Genomic DNA, 16560 nt, shown 5'->3' with positions numbered 1-16560 from the left:
ACGAGTAGACTGAGAAACATAAAGTCCTGACTCAACTGAACTCTGCGAAGTGGTTACTTTCAGTGGAAGCATCTTAACAAACGGTTTGCGGCCTCCCTCCCGCAAGGATAGTTGTGACTATGCAGGCCACTTAGCTGTAGGAACCCAGAGCTTCACACCTAGCCACATGAAAGAAGTTTGTGTATAGATTCCTTGCTCGCTTATTACTTAGGTCAGGGCACGCCCTAGTAAACCCTGCCCCAACAGCGACACAGACATGTCGGATCCCGCACACACCCGCAGGTCCCTGGCTTGCACTCACCTGGGAAATCACACTTGTAGGGCCTCTCAGGCTCGAAGTGGCTGCGCTGGTGGGAGTTGAGCTTGGCGTGTGTGGGGAAGCGCTCGGCGCACACCTCGCACTTGAACAGGCTCTCCTGTTCGTGGCCCTTCATGTGCGCCTTGAGATTGTACACTGTGGTGAACTTCTTTCCGCAGCTGCCCACTGGGCAGCCAAAGGGCCGCAGCTTGTCGTGCGACTGCAGGTGCCGTTTGAGCTTGTAGGAGGTGGTGAAGGCCCAGCCACAGCCATCCAGCGGGCACTTAAAAGGCCGCCGGCCCTGGAGGCTGCCGTGCGTCAGCAGGTGCACCTTCAACTGGTGCTTCTTAGCGAAGCTCAGCGCGCACTGCGGCTCCGGACAGCGGTAGGCTGGAGAGGCAGCGCTGGCGGCCACCGGCCCGCGGCGGGACGCAACAGCGCTCGAGGGCTCCAGGCCCGGGGTGGTCGCAGGATGCAGGCCCGGGGCGGCCGGCGCGGGGGCGGCGGCCAGCGTGAAGACGCCTCGGTCGAAGCGCACCAGGAGGTCCTGGTTGTGGATGGTGACGGTGCCCGCCAGAGCCGCGCCGGGGGCGGCGGCCGGGACCTGTTCCGTGGGGCTCGCGCCGGGGCCGGGCTCGGCCTCCTCCTGCCCGTGGGCGTCGGCCGCGCGCGGCACTTCCAGCAGTACCACGAAGGAGTCGCCGCCATCCTCCGGGGGAGGCGGGCTCGGCCCCAGGGCCTCCTCCCGACGCGGCCCGGGCCCGCCATCTTCCGGGCCCCTCAGCAGCAGCAAGCGGCGGCGCCCGGGACCAGCACCGAGGGATGGCCCCGCGCCTCGGCGAAGTCGGCTTGGACCACCGCCATGTTGGTCTCTGCGCGCGGCCGGGGCGGCGAGCAAGGCCGGGAGGTCCATCTTGGGCCCAGCTGTGGCGTCCGAGCCACCGGAGAAGAGCGGCCCGGCCCTGCCAGGCATGCGCGCGACACCTAGTGTCCGCCCCCTCTACCCCTCTGGGAGTCTCTGTCAAAGCCCAGCGTAGAGTACAACCAAGAGTCGCATCTCGAGTTGCGAGTGCGCATGAGCCGTGGGCGTGGCGCGCGAGGGCTGTCGGGACTGTAGTCACGAGGGCGCCTGGGGGTGGGGCCGGGGCGGGGCCTCCAATACGTGTTTGGTTTGAGTCCCAACTTGGAAAAAGGGTCTTGAGCTTTTGGCTCCTGCTTTTGCATCTGGGTAACGCAAAGGAATGAAAGCTAATCGCACCTCCTAAGAGCTCCTCCGGCTCTCTTTGCTTTGAAAGTACGAGCTAATTCAATCTGTGATTGCCACATGGCACGGAACTGGCAAACAGTCCACTTTGCTTGGCATCTTCTCCATGACCTCGCTGAAGTCCACATCTACCTGCTGCTGCTGTAGCAGGTTTTGATGAGATCCCTGCCTAAACCACCTTGATTTATTTCCTTGATTCCTTGGTCAGTGTCAGCCTGCTAAATTATTAGTTGTTCCGTGAATTCTACTACCCCACTGCTGGAATTTATTTGGAATCCCTCCACTTCTGTCACGACTGCTCAAATTCAAACTTATTTCATTCCTAGGTTCTCAAATAACCAAGGGACCGGTCCTCAGCCTCCCTTCACCCAACTGCACCCCGCCCTGAGCCTGTGTTCTTCAGGACAGGCTTTAGTCTTCTGAAAGTGCAAATACTATCCAGCCTGCCCTTTGCACCCACAATGATTTATCTCCAACCCTTATTATGCAAGAGTATACCCTTTTCCCTGTATCTACCCCCAAAGGGATGGAACTATGTCTACACAAAACTACATGAATGTTTATAGTAGCCTTAGTTATAATAACGCCCCAGTGGAAACATCAGATGAGTATGTGTTCATACAGTGGAATATTTTTGAGCCATATCATAGGATTCTGCAAGTTACGTCACGGCCAAACCTATGAAAAATATTTCAGAGACAAAAGAAGATACGTTCCAATAATACCATGTATATAAAGTGTCCAGAAGAGCTAATCTGTGCAGACAGTAGATCAGTGGCTGCTGGTGGCCGCAGGGAGATGGGGAATTAGGACTAGCTTCTATTAGGGATGGGTTCCCTGTGAAACAATAGGTTTTGGCGTGAGAGGTGCTGACTGAACAGCACATCTGTGATACAAAAGCATTGACAGCAATGGTTCTTATGTATTTTTCAGTTAAAATACATTTAAAAATCAACACAGAAACAGGAAGATCACATTTGTTTGTATGGAATAACACTGTGCACGTGCTTACAGACTCTGAAATTTTTTCTAGAAAGATCCTTGATGCCACTTCTGAGGTAAGGTGGAGAAAGGGGCTTTGAGTACACCATATATTCCCTCTGACACTACTGAATTTATAGTTAGATGTGTGCGCATATGCGTGTGCATGTGTGGGGTCAAAGGACAACAACAGTCAGTTCACTCCTTTCACCATGTAGGTTCTGGGATGTTTAACTTGGGTGATCAGGGTTGGTAGTGGGTATCTTTAAGCACTGACTCATCTCACTGACCCTAGTGGGTTTGTTTTAGACTGCAAGCAGGTATTTTAGAAATTAAATTCTAGATTTAGAAATTATTTTCCTACTATGGAAAATGTTTTGATAGTTCCTTAAAAACTTAAACATAGGATTATCCTGTGATCCCATAGTTAGAGCTCTGGATGCAGACCCAGGAGCTGAAAGCAGGGCGTTGGGTAGACAGGCACATCTGGCTCCCAGCAGACTCACAGGAGCTCACGAGACCTTCAGTGGCTGAATGGCTAAGCAAATGCCGTCTGTGGTATGAAGTGCATGGAAGGGCATTCTGCTGCATGTGCTACGTGGATGAACCCAAGGACATGACACTGCGTAAGCCAATCACAGGAGGAGAAGCGCTATGTGATTCTATATCTGTGAGGTCTTTGGAACACACAAAATGTAGAAAAGGTCGACTGATGAATACCAGGTGCTGGTGAGGAGACCATGTTAGTTTGGGGAGGATGAAAAGCTCCTAGACCTGGCTGGTAGGGACTGCTGCATAGCACCATGACGTGCTCCAGGCCACTGATTTGCAGGCCAGAATGTGGGTGGGATGACAAACTTTATATAATGCCTGTTTTACTACAATACCAGGAAAAAGAAAATGTGTTGGAAAGCAGTATATATCATGTGGGGATTATTCTCTTCTATGTTCTCTGCCTTTTCAAGAACATCTTAGTAATTTTTAGACCATCTGTCAGGGGGTAGATTCAGCTTCCTGGGTTTGCAAGGAATCATCTTGCCTGCTCTGCACTGTGCTCTCTTCTCTGTGGTTTCTCTAGGCCTCCTGACTCTGGTCTCCTACCTTCTGCTAGACTTCACCTTTTTCTTCTACTCCTTCCAAATTGGGGTGCTCAGGTCCTAGTTCCAGCAAGGATCAGGGAAGGCACTGTGATTTTCAGGCAGAGGTATGACATGCTGTTGTATTTTACAAGGATCTCCCTAGGAAGTACAATCAGGCTGAGAATGGAGGCAAGGAACCTACATAGAGGCCAGTGAGAAAACTGAGCAAGACTGGCCTCATGGGAAACAGAGGAGGGCAGTCAGTACAGGGTCCATTCACACTACACAGTCAGTGTAGGCTGAGCCCTACCTAGCCACACTGCTGTATTGGTGGATACATTTCAGTATCTCTCCACAAGATGGTGGCTTGTTGTTGTTGTTGTTTTTTTTAATGCTACTGTATGTATTTATCTTTTCAGCTAAATTTTACTTTAGTGTGTGTGTATTCTACCACTGAGCGTCCCCCAGCCTCTATAAGAATTGCTTTTTTATAAATAAGCATGTTCTTGGCTTTTAGGGGAAATGTAGAGTAGGCCCAGCCTAAACCTACATGTTATCATAATCTCATTATATTTCAGTTATATGAAATAGAACTAAATTTACTTTAAATGAATTAAAATGTCAAAATTTAGAATTCAATTTCCTGGTCACATTAGCCACATTCAAATACTGCCATGTGAAGTATCCATTCTATTGGAAGATGAGGGCTAGAAGCTTGTGCCCATTGTTGCTTACTGTACCCTTCACAGTGTAGGGAAGTTCCTCTATGGGGAAGGGCTGGGGCTTCACTGTATGACAGTGCACACCCTGGGGAGTGGAGGGGCCACACCAGTGCCATCTCTGCCTGATTCTCTGTTGTGGCACTACACAGAGAATAAAGAAAAACCAAGGTTACCTCCCAACAGATATCCAGGCATATCGGCTTTGCAGGCTTTGCAGGGACCAGCTTCTGGTCCCCCCTGAAGAGGGATTCATGAACAAGATGTACCCTGCCCTCAACCCAGGGGTCAAAGTAGTGGTTCCATACCTACTTTTTGATTCAGGATATTTTTATTTTATGCAAGAAAGAGAGACCAAGAAACCAGAAAGCACATTTTGACCTCTGCTATGGCTTGGCTGGTGTGCTAGAGGCCGGAAGGTCTTCAGGTTATTGGAACATGCCCTGGAGGGATTGTAGGACTTGGATTCAAGCTTCTATTCTCTGCTTCCCGGTTCATAGTATAAGCAGTATGTTCTGCCATGTCCTATCTGCCACTGTCATGTGGCACTGTTGCCAGAGGCCCAAAGCAATATGACTTCATGATTCTGGATGGAGACATCAAGAATGGTCAGCAATAGATCCCCTTTCTTTTCTCTTTGTAAGTTACTTGCTTCTTAGCCTTGGCTCAGCTTAGGGGACAACAAGCCTGTGATACTCCACAGCAGGTGGGCTGGCCTGGTGAACACTGAAAAGTGGGCACAGGGCAGCACAGTAGTAGGAGGGGCCCTGGAAGCTGGTTGGATTGCAAGGTCTGGGAAAGGTGTAAAATCCCAGCTTTAGGCAAATGCAGCTTCTGCAGGTTTCCAGACCCCAAACAGATCTCCAGGGACCTCTGGAAGTGGTTGGTTCTGTTTTTCAGGTTCACACAGATGGCCTAGAAAGACCATCTCTCTCCTCTCCACATGTTCTAGTACCTGACCACTTTTGCCTCAGACACTGTGTTGCCCACTCCTGCTAGCCCAGTTTATCTCATGTACTTGCCGATATTTTATTCTTTATTTTTCGTCTGTTCTCCTTCCCATCTTCAGCACCAAAGACTTGGTGTGAGTACTTGTGTACCCATGCCTGGTTCTCTGAGGAACTAGAAGTGATGGCATAGATATGGGATAGGCAGATGGCTAGGAGAGCGGTGTGGGGACAGTGGTGGACAGGAGACCGAACAGCACATTGAGAAAGTCACAGAGAATCCTGGGAGGCTGATGCCAGCTTGGCCAGCATTCAGTGTTCCTTCCTGTCTAAGCTGGAGTTCACTCTTTTGCAGGCTTACATTCATGCACAAGACGTACCCTGCCCTCAATCCAGTGGTCAAGACAAGTGCTTCCACCTTGATAGGCCTCCATGGTTCACCATGTGAGACACTAAGGGTGCTATGTAGGGGTGCGGTGTGGGAGGAGCGCAGTGAGCTGAGTGGGGAGGGCAGCGGGAAGGAGGGAGTCGGGAGGACCCTAACTTTCTCAGGGCCGAAGGGCCTGCTGTAGCACTTGTTCATCTGCCACCGCATGGGGAAGTGTCACTACCAGGCCACTGTTCTCCTGCATTGTCTGGCAGATGATCTCATAGGCCTTGGGGTTCCCAGACCAGCAGCGGCGTGCCACCTGGAGAAGCAGAGCACACGGCATTGGCGTTGAGATCCCAGGGCTCTTCACGTGCCTCCCAAACTTCATGTCCTCTTCTAATTGGGGGATTTCAGAGTCTCCTTTGTATCTGCCCAGCTCACAATCCCTGCTTTCTTACCTGGAGCACGTAACTGGCTTACCCTCTTTTCTGAACCAGTTATTATTCTATTCGGCCCTACGTCCCAACTCCAAGAATGACCTGGCATTTACGGAGCCCATACCCATACCCAGAATAAGTTCATCCCTAGTACTCATCTTTTACCCTTCCAGAATCCTCATCACCATCAGGAAGATCCCTCCCTAGCCTGCTTCCTCCCTTGTTTCTGGTCTGTCCTAAATGATGGCCATGGCACCATCCCTTTCCCCCAGCTGTCACCCACCATCTCCAAGTCTCCCCCTAGCCTGTATCCATAGCACTGACAGTGAGGTCTCCTAGGAGGAGACCCCATCATGGCTCACTTCAATTCCTAGTGTCAGGACGTAGAGCCCTGCCTCCTGTTGAAGTGCTGAAGTTTTGTGGTTTCTGGCAGTGCCCCTCCCTTCTCCCTGCCTCTGGGTACCTCAGTCATCCACTGTCTGCACTCTGGTCCTTTGCTCTGGAATCCCTCCTCATTTTGCTCATATCCTATATACTTTTCCTCATCTTTACCTGACCTCCATTCTCTGGTTGACCCTTCTGGGCTGCTTGTGTTGTGGTTTGGGAGAGGCGTCTTCCCCCTTTCCCCTACAGGATGCTGTGTTACTGCCAAAGGTGGGTCATAGTTACAGGATTAAAGGCTCATCCAGCTTCTGAAATATGCTCTTTGGCTGCCTTCGAAGGTGGCAGTAAAGGCTGGTGTAGCTGTTTGACATTAGCAGAGCCCACCCAGTACAGCAAAGAGGAACAGAAACATAAAGCAGGGAAAGAGAACCCTTAAAAGGGAGATCTTGGGGCCAGAGTACAGTAAAATGATGGAGGTCAGTCTGCCCTTGGCCCTGGGTTCCATCCCAGTGGCCAAGCAGTGAGAACCCCAACACTAGTGCAGGGGATGCTTCAGGAGGAAGGGCTGAGCCTACCAGGGTCCATCTGCATAGACCGAAGCAATACTGCAGGGTGGGACCAGAGTCAAGGAGGCCCAAAGGAAAGTGTGGAGAGAGTTGGGAAGGGGTGATGAAAAGGGAGCCCTGGGGATTGGAGAAATGGGTCAGCAGTTAAGAGCACTGGCTGTTCTCCCAGAGGGCCTAGGTTCAGTTCCCAGCACCCACATGGTGGCTCACAGTCATCAGTATGCTCAGTTCCAAGGGACAAGATGCCTTTTTCTGACCCCTGAGGGTATGAGGCACACACATGGCGCCCATACATGTGGACAGAACACCCAGATACACAAAATTAAATAAAAAATAAATCTTTTTAAAAGAGAGGGATCCCTGGCAGAGCTAGGAAGGGAGCAGAGGCCTTTATGGGGAGGGGCCAGAACTGCAGCCCAGACTTCCAACCCGGATAGGCAGAGCCATGAAGGAAAAGAGGTAGGTGGGGAGTGGAGGAGTTCTGGGGAGCTTACACCATTGGAGACATCCCAGCTGAGCATCATCCTGGCTTTCTGCTCAGCCTCTAGGGTTCCATCTAGCACCAGGCCAAATCCCCCATTGATCACCTCACCCCTGCAAGAGACAGAATGGTTCCCAGCTCACTTCCTGCATTGACTTGCTTGGAGCAGGCATGCTTTCAAGGCTTCAGGCATTGGCTTAAGAAGATATTAGCACTAGTGAAGCCTGTCACATTGACCTCTACGTCACAAAGCCATGTAGTCTTACCCACTTCAAGTATACCTCCAAGACCCTCCCTGCATCACCTTCTGCTTGATGCTTGTTTGTTCACCAGAAGGGGAAGCAATCTTTCTTGTTGTACCCAGGGTTTTGTACATGATAGCCCGAGTGCTCTAGTATTGAGCTATACCCTGGTCTGAGACAGTGCCATGAGAAGGGAGGGATGTGCTTCTCAGGGCCCACACAAGTGCTCATAAAGAGTAGATGGGCATACCGGGAGGCTGGCTGGAAGCTGCCATGCCACAGGGGGGCTGCTAGCTGCCAGATGCTCTGATCGCCCAGAAACTGCCTCAGCTTACTTACCTGGTCTCTGAAATGATCCTGTGACATATCAAGTCTACCCACTTGCAATCCCTTCCTATAGAAATAGCTCAGAAAAGTCTTTGCTAAGGTCCAATCTCTCTCAGTGACACAGCCAAGTGGCTTTGTCCTACAGACATGGCCTGGAGCACATGGGAGCTACAGCCAGTGGGTGCTCACACTATACATGGCCAGTGGACACACAGCACAAAAGCGGCCACCAAGGAGACACCCTAAAGGTGGGGCTGTGGAGGCCAAGGCCAACAACTGCACTAAAACTGACACACAGCTGTGGGTGGTGACCTCGCACAGGGAAGAGCCTTTCAATAGTATCAGTAGACAGTCCAGGAAGTGGAGAAGCAAGAAGCCTGAGGACAAACAGCTTAGACACTTAGATTCCTGCCAAACAAGGAAAAAAAAATGAAGCCACAGAACTGGGTGTGGCTTGTCCTTGAAGAGGCAACAACAGTGAGCCAGGGCCTGCAAGCCCTTTCTTCAGTGGTGGTTACCACATCCTCCCTGCTGAATCCCCAGACTGCTGCGTTTGTCTTGAGAGGCTTGGGAGAGATTCAGTCTCTTTTTAACAATCATGCTAGTCCCCTCCTGGGCACCCCAGGGAGTCCTTGTTTGTGCTGTTCTTCTCTAGCCAGAACATGCAGGATGGTTACATTTTCCATTAATTAAAGCCACCTGACTGGGCAGCAGCTAGGAATTCCAGCCTTGGTGGGCATGGGGCCAAACCAGCCATCTGAATATGCTGGAAAGCTGTTTAATGAAAGGTCTTGGCTTTTCAGGATAGAGGATCCAGCCCATACTGGCTCAGAGGAGCCTTGATCCAGCCCACACTGACTCAGAGGTTCTTTCTCTCTCTCTGTCTCTCTCTCTCTCCCTCTTCCCTCCCTGGCCATAGCACCCTTGGCTGCTTCAGGACTCCAACTTTGGCCTGCTCTGGGAATCCCAGACAAGACACTGTGCCTCAGTTTTCTCATCTGTAAAGTCTATGCTCTTTCTTTATTCTGTGAAAGAGTAAACTGAAAGAGGTCAGCAGATGTCACTGTCATTCATTGTCTGAGGAATCTGAGTTAATACTCTCAGCCACAGAGGAATGGTCAATGCCAATCAGAATTAGAGTCCTATAGTTTGGATTTCAGGTGTTCCCTTGAGGGAGGTGGTGGAACCTTTAAGGGGCATGGCCCTTGTGGAAGATTGTCAGGTCAGTGAGAAAGTGCTCTTGAAGGCAAGGCCACATGAGATCCTGGTTTCTTCTTTCCCCTGTCATGGATAAATGGTTCTGTCCACACCCCTAGAGGCTCCTGCCATGCTGTGCTGCCTAAAGGCAGTGTGACCAACTAACCATGGACTGCAAACTGTGAAGCTGTGGGCCAGATAAACCTTCCCCCCCCCCCCCCGACAAGCCGCAGAAAGATGACCAACACAGAGGCCATGGCAGAGGCCCCAATGACCCTGCCCTAGTGCTGACTGGAAAGTGACCTGTGTGAACATAGCTGTGAGCTGGGGAGAATGGGGAGCCTAGAAACTCCTGTCCTGGAAACCGTGAGCTCCCACTCTTTCAAGTGAGATATTTATAGTGGGAATGGGAATGTGGAAACAAACGTGGCTATTGCTCATGCCGGGCTTTGTGTCCTATATGATAGGTATGGGCCAAACTGATAGAGCTGCTTTATGCAAATCTCCTTCTGTCCCTCCATCCTCTGAACCCCAACATACTGACTCTCTGGCTCTCAGCTCATATGAGAAATGCATTTGCACAAAGCTCTCAATAGAACAAGTGGCCAGGGATCTAACTCTAAGAACCCCAGGCTCCCAGACCTGTCACTGTCCCAAGTGGACCCCATGGTCTCCACATCAGCCCATAACCTGCTCTCTGATATCTCCTTACCAGCCGACGCCGCCTCCATTGTGAAGTGCAACCCAGGTGGCGCCACGACAGGCATCTCCCACAAAGTTCTGCACGGCCATGTCTGCAGAAACAGGGCAAACACGACCCATCATTCCTTGCACTAGGTGGTCCTGAGGCCAGATAGTCTTTTGCTGATTCTTGGGACTGAAGGACAGTATGATGGGAGCAAATAGAGGAACAGAGACAAGGAGGTCTAGAAACAGTGGAAGCAAGAGAAATAGATGAAGCTCAGTTATACCTACTATCCTTCCCTACAGCTACACTCTCTGGCACTGAATGCTCATGCATGCCTAGGGAGGGGATTGTAAATGGATGACACTTCTTGACTCCATCAGAGAAGTAAGGCTGCTGGACAGGTACTTGAGAGGCTATCACTTCAGCAAAGTGGGTATGCTGTTCCTTTAAATGCTGTTAGTCCTCCTCCAAGTAGTACCTTTGCTCCGATAAGGCTCTCCAGAGAAACCCAGAGGTCACTGGGCTCTGTCTTTTGGATGAATTAGATAAGTTTGCTTATTATCACACTCAACTCTCTATCCAAGAGGCATTCCTGTAATATGCATACATACACACACACACACACACACACACACACACACACACGTTTTTCAAGACAGGATTTCTCTGTGTAACCTTGACTGTCCTGGACTCACTCTGTAGACCAGGCTGGCCTCAAACTCACAGGCAATCTGCCTGCCTCTGCCTCCCTGAGTGCTGGGATTAATGGTATGCACCACCACACCTCGCTTTGCTTCCAACATTTCTTTGAATGTATAAATGTATATTCAGTATATAAAGCAATGTATAAAGCTCTGTGAGCTCCAACTGAGCATGCCTAGTTGTGAGGTGTCTTCCTATACAAACATGCATGAGTTTTCCCAATAAAGGGCCTCTGTGCTTTGGTAGTGGTGCCAGGCCTTCCTCATTGGCTACAAGTAACTAGCCAGTCCTTACTGTTTTAGCCCTAGTTTTGGTTTTCCTCAGCTGCTTTGTAGCAACAAGGGCAAGCCCATCATTTCAGGACAGCCACACAGCCAGCACACTATGGAGTCAGGCCAATGAAGCAGAACCTCAGCCAGCTGCCATTTAAGCATGTTGAAGGACAGATGTGAGTCGGTCTGTGACTATTGCCATTTTGCCATCCTGGCATAAAATTGCAGCTTCCTCTTGTAACTCTTGTACCTCACCCCACGTCCTAACAGGGATCAGGGAGCATAGGCTTTCCCATTTCTGGTGCTGAGTAAAGAAGAGGGGGAGAAGAAAGGGAAAGAGGAAGAGGAGGAAGAAAAAGAGGAAGAAAGCCTGCAGCCTGGAATCTGGAAGACAAGAATCTACTTCCTCCCTTTGAGATGAGGTCTCTTTATGTTACCCAGGATGCTTCCGATTCTTACGTTTGTTTGTTTTCAAGACAGGGCTTCTCTTTGTAGCTCTGGCTGTTCAGGAATTCACTCTGTAGACCAGGCTGGCCTTGAACTCAGAGATCCACCTGCCTCTGCCTCCCAAGGTGCTGGAATAAAGGTGTGTGCCACCACTGCCAAGCTGGATGCTTCTAATTCTTAAGCTCAAGTCATACTCCCTACCCACACTCAGCTGCCAGAACTGCTGGGATTATAGGTGTGCACCTCCTCAGCTCACTACTGTTAAGTGACAATAGTCCTTTGGTCTTCCTTACCTGCGCAGAAGGCAGAACCATCGTAGATATTGGAGGTCTCCCTAAAGGGGCTGTCAGTGCCACTCACATCATGGTGGTCACGGCTCAGGACCACTGGTGCCTGCAGAGACAGGAAAGGGTACTATCAGTCAGTAGTGTCTCCCAGGCTTATTGGCATGAGGCAGAGGATGGAAGTGGGGCCACTCCAGAAACTGTTTGGATTTTTTTGTCTTGAAAATAGACCCACACTAGCAAGAAGAAGCACTTGAAGTTGTTGGTGGGTTCCTGTATTCTGGGTAGCCTGTCATGAGAGCACACACCTTCATAAAAACCCTACCTACATAGCAGGACTGTTTCTACAATGCTGTTCCTAACATGCTCACGTCGTAGTTAAGACACAGAGACACAAAGAGGCTAAGGAACTTGGCCTCCACGTAAGATCTTGAACGCTGGTAAGCTGGGGTATAAATCTGTACATGCTATCTCAAGTCTGGGCTCCACCCTTGGGAAGCATGATCCCTGAGCCTTTGCAGTGAGGGAATGGGCTAGAAGACAGCCTTGGGTGTGTGGGTGTAGGTGAGGTAGGCACAGCTAGGAAGTGGCCCCTTGTGGCCTGAGAAGCAGAGGTATGGACAAAACTTCGTATGTGGCGTCGGGCAGGTCACCTCCCCACCCCTGGGCCTCGATTATCTGTGCTAGGTAATTGACAGGACCCTTTTTATGCTGCTAGTGTCTGTAACGACAAAGACCACATGGTGAAATCAGTCACATGTGCAAATAGTGCTCCCTCTATTCTAAAGATTTCAGGATCCCTGCCTAGTAGGTAGAGGGGGCAGCTTTCCTGCCTGTACCCATGTCGTGGAATGCCACTAACCCTCAAGGCGCAGTGGGTGTGGCTGAAGACAGGTGGGCTCAGGTCTCTTGTGCGGTACACAGCCTACTCCCATAATGAAAGTAAGCTTTTCCTCTAGCCATATAAGGTCAGAGGGAAAGAGATGGGCAGAGGGGACCTGGAGCTAGCAAGATGGCACCAGGGGAGATATGGGCACATCCACTGTCAAGTATGCTCCTGGCTGTGGTCAAAGGGAGCAGTTCCCAGTGCCCATGGGAACTGCCACTTGGCTCCAATGAGGTAATGCTGTTCCTAGGCCTGGCCCAGGCATGTTCCTCAAAGCGCACAATGAAGGAGATAGGACTAGCCCTCCTAACCCTCCACAGTGGTTCTTTGAATTTCAGAGGCTCACCAAATATGATGCAACCTGCTGGGAGGCTTGAGCTCTCCATGGAAAACTCGGAAGCCTCCAGCTGCCCTTACCTTCCTTAAGCCATGCTGTGCCTATGACTTCATCTTTGCAGTGAAATTACTTTCCGGCACCTCTGGTCATTCAGGGCTCAGCTGAATACCAGCAGTCCAGGAAGGCCTGTCCTGACCAACCATGGATCTCCACCTCATCACTTGACCCATGTTTTCCCAGGGCTCCTGACACTTATAAAAATCTCCTGACTACGTTATGAGTCATCCTTATGTGTTGTCAGATGTGGTGAGCTCTGTGGCCGGGACCTTGTGCATCCTGCTGCCTGCTGTGTCTGGAGGAACTAGCACAGTAGAATTCTACCAAACGGTGTCCAGTGAACGAAAGATGGAGAGCGCTGTCTTGGGGGCCAGCAGGTGCTTCTTAGCAGCCCTCTCACACAGTGGGATTTAGGGGAGCATCCCAAATCGCTCAGGATGTTGTCCTTGCTGAGGGTGCCACCCTAGGGTGTGAGCCTGAGCCATCTGCAGGGATACCTTTCTATACCTCACAATTTTCTTAAGTTCCCCCTCACCCCTGAATAGCGTTCCCAGTACTCCAGACAGACCAATGCCACCAGGAGCAGGACACAAGTCCCCAAAACAAGAAGGAAAGGAGGAACCAGCATATTCAAGTACATGGGCTCAGGGTTCAGGGTCCCCAGAAGTGGAAGGAGAATGAACCAAGGTTAGCCCGTTTCCACCGTTTGGAAAAGGTAACTCAGAAAAGACATGCAGCATTATTTTTGTGGACTGTGACTCACTTGAGCCTCACAGCCACATTAGGTGTTTCAGTATGCTATTCTTTACAGCAAACAGGGAAACTCAGGGTCAGACTTGCCTAGGCCACAGCAAAAGAGACATTGTTGGGACTTGTGCTTGAATAAGCCTGCTTACTCCTTGCCTCTTGTTCCCCCACCACAGCAAGATCTGTTCAGAGTTAGGATTTCAGGAGGATGCTAGGACCTCCATGCTCTCTTTCCCTCCCATGTATCTCCCCAAGCAGGGCCATGGCGCCAGAGCAGCTTTTCTCTAGGCCCCTCTGATCATCTGCCCCAAGGACTTCAGGGAACCTAGTGTTCCTGCAAGGGTACTCAGCCAGGAGAGGGTGAAAGTTCCCTGCTACTAGGGCAGGGCAGTGGTGGCAGCAGCTTTCTCAGAAAGTTGGAAGGGTGGGAAGGGAAGACTAGGATGTGAGCGGAAAGTCCTAGCCGCAAGGCCTGTGCTAAGGTGTCTATGGAACCTCCTTAAAGCAAGCTATGTTACCTTTATCTTCCCACTGGCGATGGCTTGGTTAATGGCCACAGCAATGGCCACACGGCCTTTCTGGTCTGAGTACAGGATCCTCGCCTGGGAGCCCACCACCTGCAAAGGAGAGAATCAGAAAGCCCCTCAGCCAACATGCAAGCATCCAAGAGCTTGGTACAGAAGAGACGTGAGTGATACTGGAGCCATTTTACCACAGCCTGCTGCCCTATCTAGGGAGACCACAGAGGACCCAGAGATTCATGGCAACTCTGAAGTATGGGGCCCTGGGGCACATCTCTCATCAGGCCTTCTAGATACCACACCGGTGGGCCAATGCATGTCCACAAATGGACTTCTCACAAGGTCTAGGACACCTCATTCCTTTCTTTAAGGTCTATCCCTGAAGGACTCCCGGAGACTGACTCCATGTGTGCCATGAAAGTTTTCTGTTGTGTGCTCTGCCTCTTTGAGCCCTTTCCATGTCATAATAGTACCAATGTGAGACTTGATCGAACCTGGCTTGCTGCAAGAACTCTTCCTACAATCCACTGTGGAGTCTTCAGGAAGATGCTGCATTATTGTCACAAGCCTGATCACACAGATGAGGAAACTGAGGCCCGGACAGATGGCTAGCCTCCCTATAGGTTGGCACGTGGGCCTCATCTTCTTGTATTGTACCTCTGGAAGGAAACACCAGTGACCTTCCAGAAATGAAAATGAGTAATTTCTTAGGCCCATGGTTCTCCACCAGGTTGCTACTTGGCGATGGCTGCAGATAATTTTAGGTGGTGTCTGGACTCCACAGAGATTAATCCAGACCCCCTGAGTGTGGGAGTACGGTAGCATCATTCACAGGGCCAAGAGATGGAAACAACACAGGTGTCCAGCAGCTGAAGTGTGGACAGGAAAAGTGGTCTAGCCGTGTGACAGACTAAAGCCCGTATCTCCAGCTTCTGCCCCTGCAGATTCAATTAGCCACTGATCAGGAATGTTCAGGAAAGCTGGGTGTGATGGCACGTACCTTTAACCCTAGCTGTCAGGAGGCAGAGCCAAGCTGAGCTCTATGTGTCTGAGGCCAGCCTGGGCTATACAGTGAGTTTCAGGACAGCTAGGGCTACATAAGACCATAGCTTTACAAAAAGTTCAGGAAAAGAATTAGGGGAGATACTTCAGTGCATCAAAAGTTTTTTCACACAAGTATGAGGACCAGAGTTCAGGTCCCCAGCACCCACATAAAAGCTGAGCACACAGGGCAGCCCACCTGTCATCTCAGTGCTCAGTAGGCTGAGGTGGTGTCCTTGGAGCAACCATACTAGGTAGACTGTGAGATCTAGGTTGAACAAGAGCCCCTGCCTCAGAAAACAAAAAGTGCAGAGTAATCAAGGAGACACTGCCAACTTCTGGTCTCAAACACAGACACACATGCCCAGAATCAGCACACATATGTGGTCCACAGATGCAAACATGCATACACTTGCATGCATACCACGCATATACACATGAAAGAAAAAAAAGAACATTTAGGGAAACAAACCACCTATATTGAATGTGCATGGGTTTTTTTTCTTGTGAATATTTCCTAAGCAACTCAGTATTTAGCATTTGCATGGCTTCTGCCTTGTCTTAGGTCTAACCAGTCATGCAGAGGCAATGTAAGGCATGTGGTGGGCCTGTTATAGGTTCTGTGCCAACATGAGGCCATGTGAATTACGGATCTGAGTGGGCTGTGGTATCCACTTGCATCTGGAAGCCACCTCCTCCAACCTCGGTATTAGAGGGAAACCGATAATATTCCAGCCTTGGAAGGGCAGAGGGTTCTGAATCACACTGCACAGAAAGACCTTGAGACATGTCAGCTGGAGCCAGCTAATCAGGACTAGAAAACACTGCACTGCCCCACCCTTTAGGGGCTCCTAGGGCACCTGGGGCTCGGGAGGGAGGGAGGTTAGGGTTTACTAGAAATTGTTTCAGATGGAGGAGGAGAAAGTTCTGGAAATGGATGGTAAGGGCAGCTCCACAGTCCAGAGCTGTACCCCAACAATGCTTAAAATGAGGATGGAAGGATTTGCGCTTACGTATGTATATATATTTTGTCACAATTTAGAAGATGCCTCCTCCCCAAACGTTGGTAGTGCCTGGGCTGATAAACCACAGTTTCTCTAAAGAAGGGGCTGCATGTCTGTCCCTCTTACCTGGGGAGCTAGACAAAATTGTGCAAAAGGTGGCAGGGACAGGCAATGGGGGTCGTTCGTATCTTACTGAGCCCAGGGTTGGCATGGACAGTGAGACCAGTGTTCTCAGTGGGGGCCTTGGTTACCGGGGGCTCCAGTTCTCTCTCCTCTCTCTCT

The 16560-nt window shown here is 50.5% G+C and overlaps 2 protein-coding genes across 5 annotated transcripts in view; both read right to left on the bottom strand.

Moving 5' to 3' along the window:
- Zxdc (ZXD family zinc finger C) overlaps nt 1-1389 on the bottom strand; it is a 34680-nt gene extending 33291 nt beyond the window's left edge. For 2 of the 3 annotated variants that reach the window (XM_021639266.2, XM_060383742.1), the window contains exon 1: nt 302-1389. In XM_021639266.2, the coding sequence (XP_021494941.1) occupies nt 302-1271 (970 nt within the window). In that variant the 5' untranslated portion in view covers nt 1272-1389. The remainder of the gene's footprint in view (nt 1-301) is intronic. The other variant, XM_021639267.2, reaches the window with a different exon arrangement.
- Nucleotides 1390-4653: 3264 nt separating this feature from the next.
- The window catches only part of Uroc1 (urocanate hydratase 1), a 32648-nt gene continuing 20741 nt past the window's right edge, over nt 4654-16560 (bottom strand). For both annotated transcript variants that reach the window (XM_021639282.2, XM_060383743.1), the window contains 5 exons: nt 14231-14329; nt 11695-11794; nt 10005-10086; nt 7540-7639; nt 4654-5977 (listed from right to left, as the gene is read on the bottom strand). In XM_021639282.2, the coding sequence (XP_021494957.1) occupies nt 5837-5977; nt 7540-7639; nt 10005-10086; nt 11695-11794; nt 14231-14329 (522 nt within the window). In that variant the 3' untranslated portion in view covers nt 4654-5836. The remainder of the gene's footprint in view (nt 5978-7539; nt 7640-10004; nt 10087-11694; nt 11795-14230; nt 14330-16560) is intronic.

Source organism: Meriones unguiculatus, chromosome 5 (genome assembly GCF_030254825.1).
Source record: "Meriones unguiculatus strain TT.TT164.6M chromosome 5, Bangor_MerUng_6.1, whole genome shotgun sequence".
NCBI lineage: Eukaryota > Metazoa > Chordata > Mammalia > Rodentia > Muridae > Meriones > Meriones unguiculatus.
Note: the sequence above shows the minus strand (reverse complement) of the source record. Positions and strands in the feature narration are given on the sequence as shown.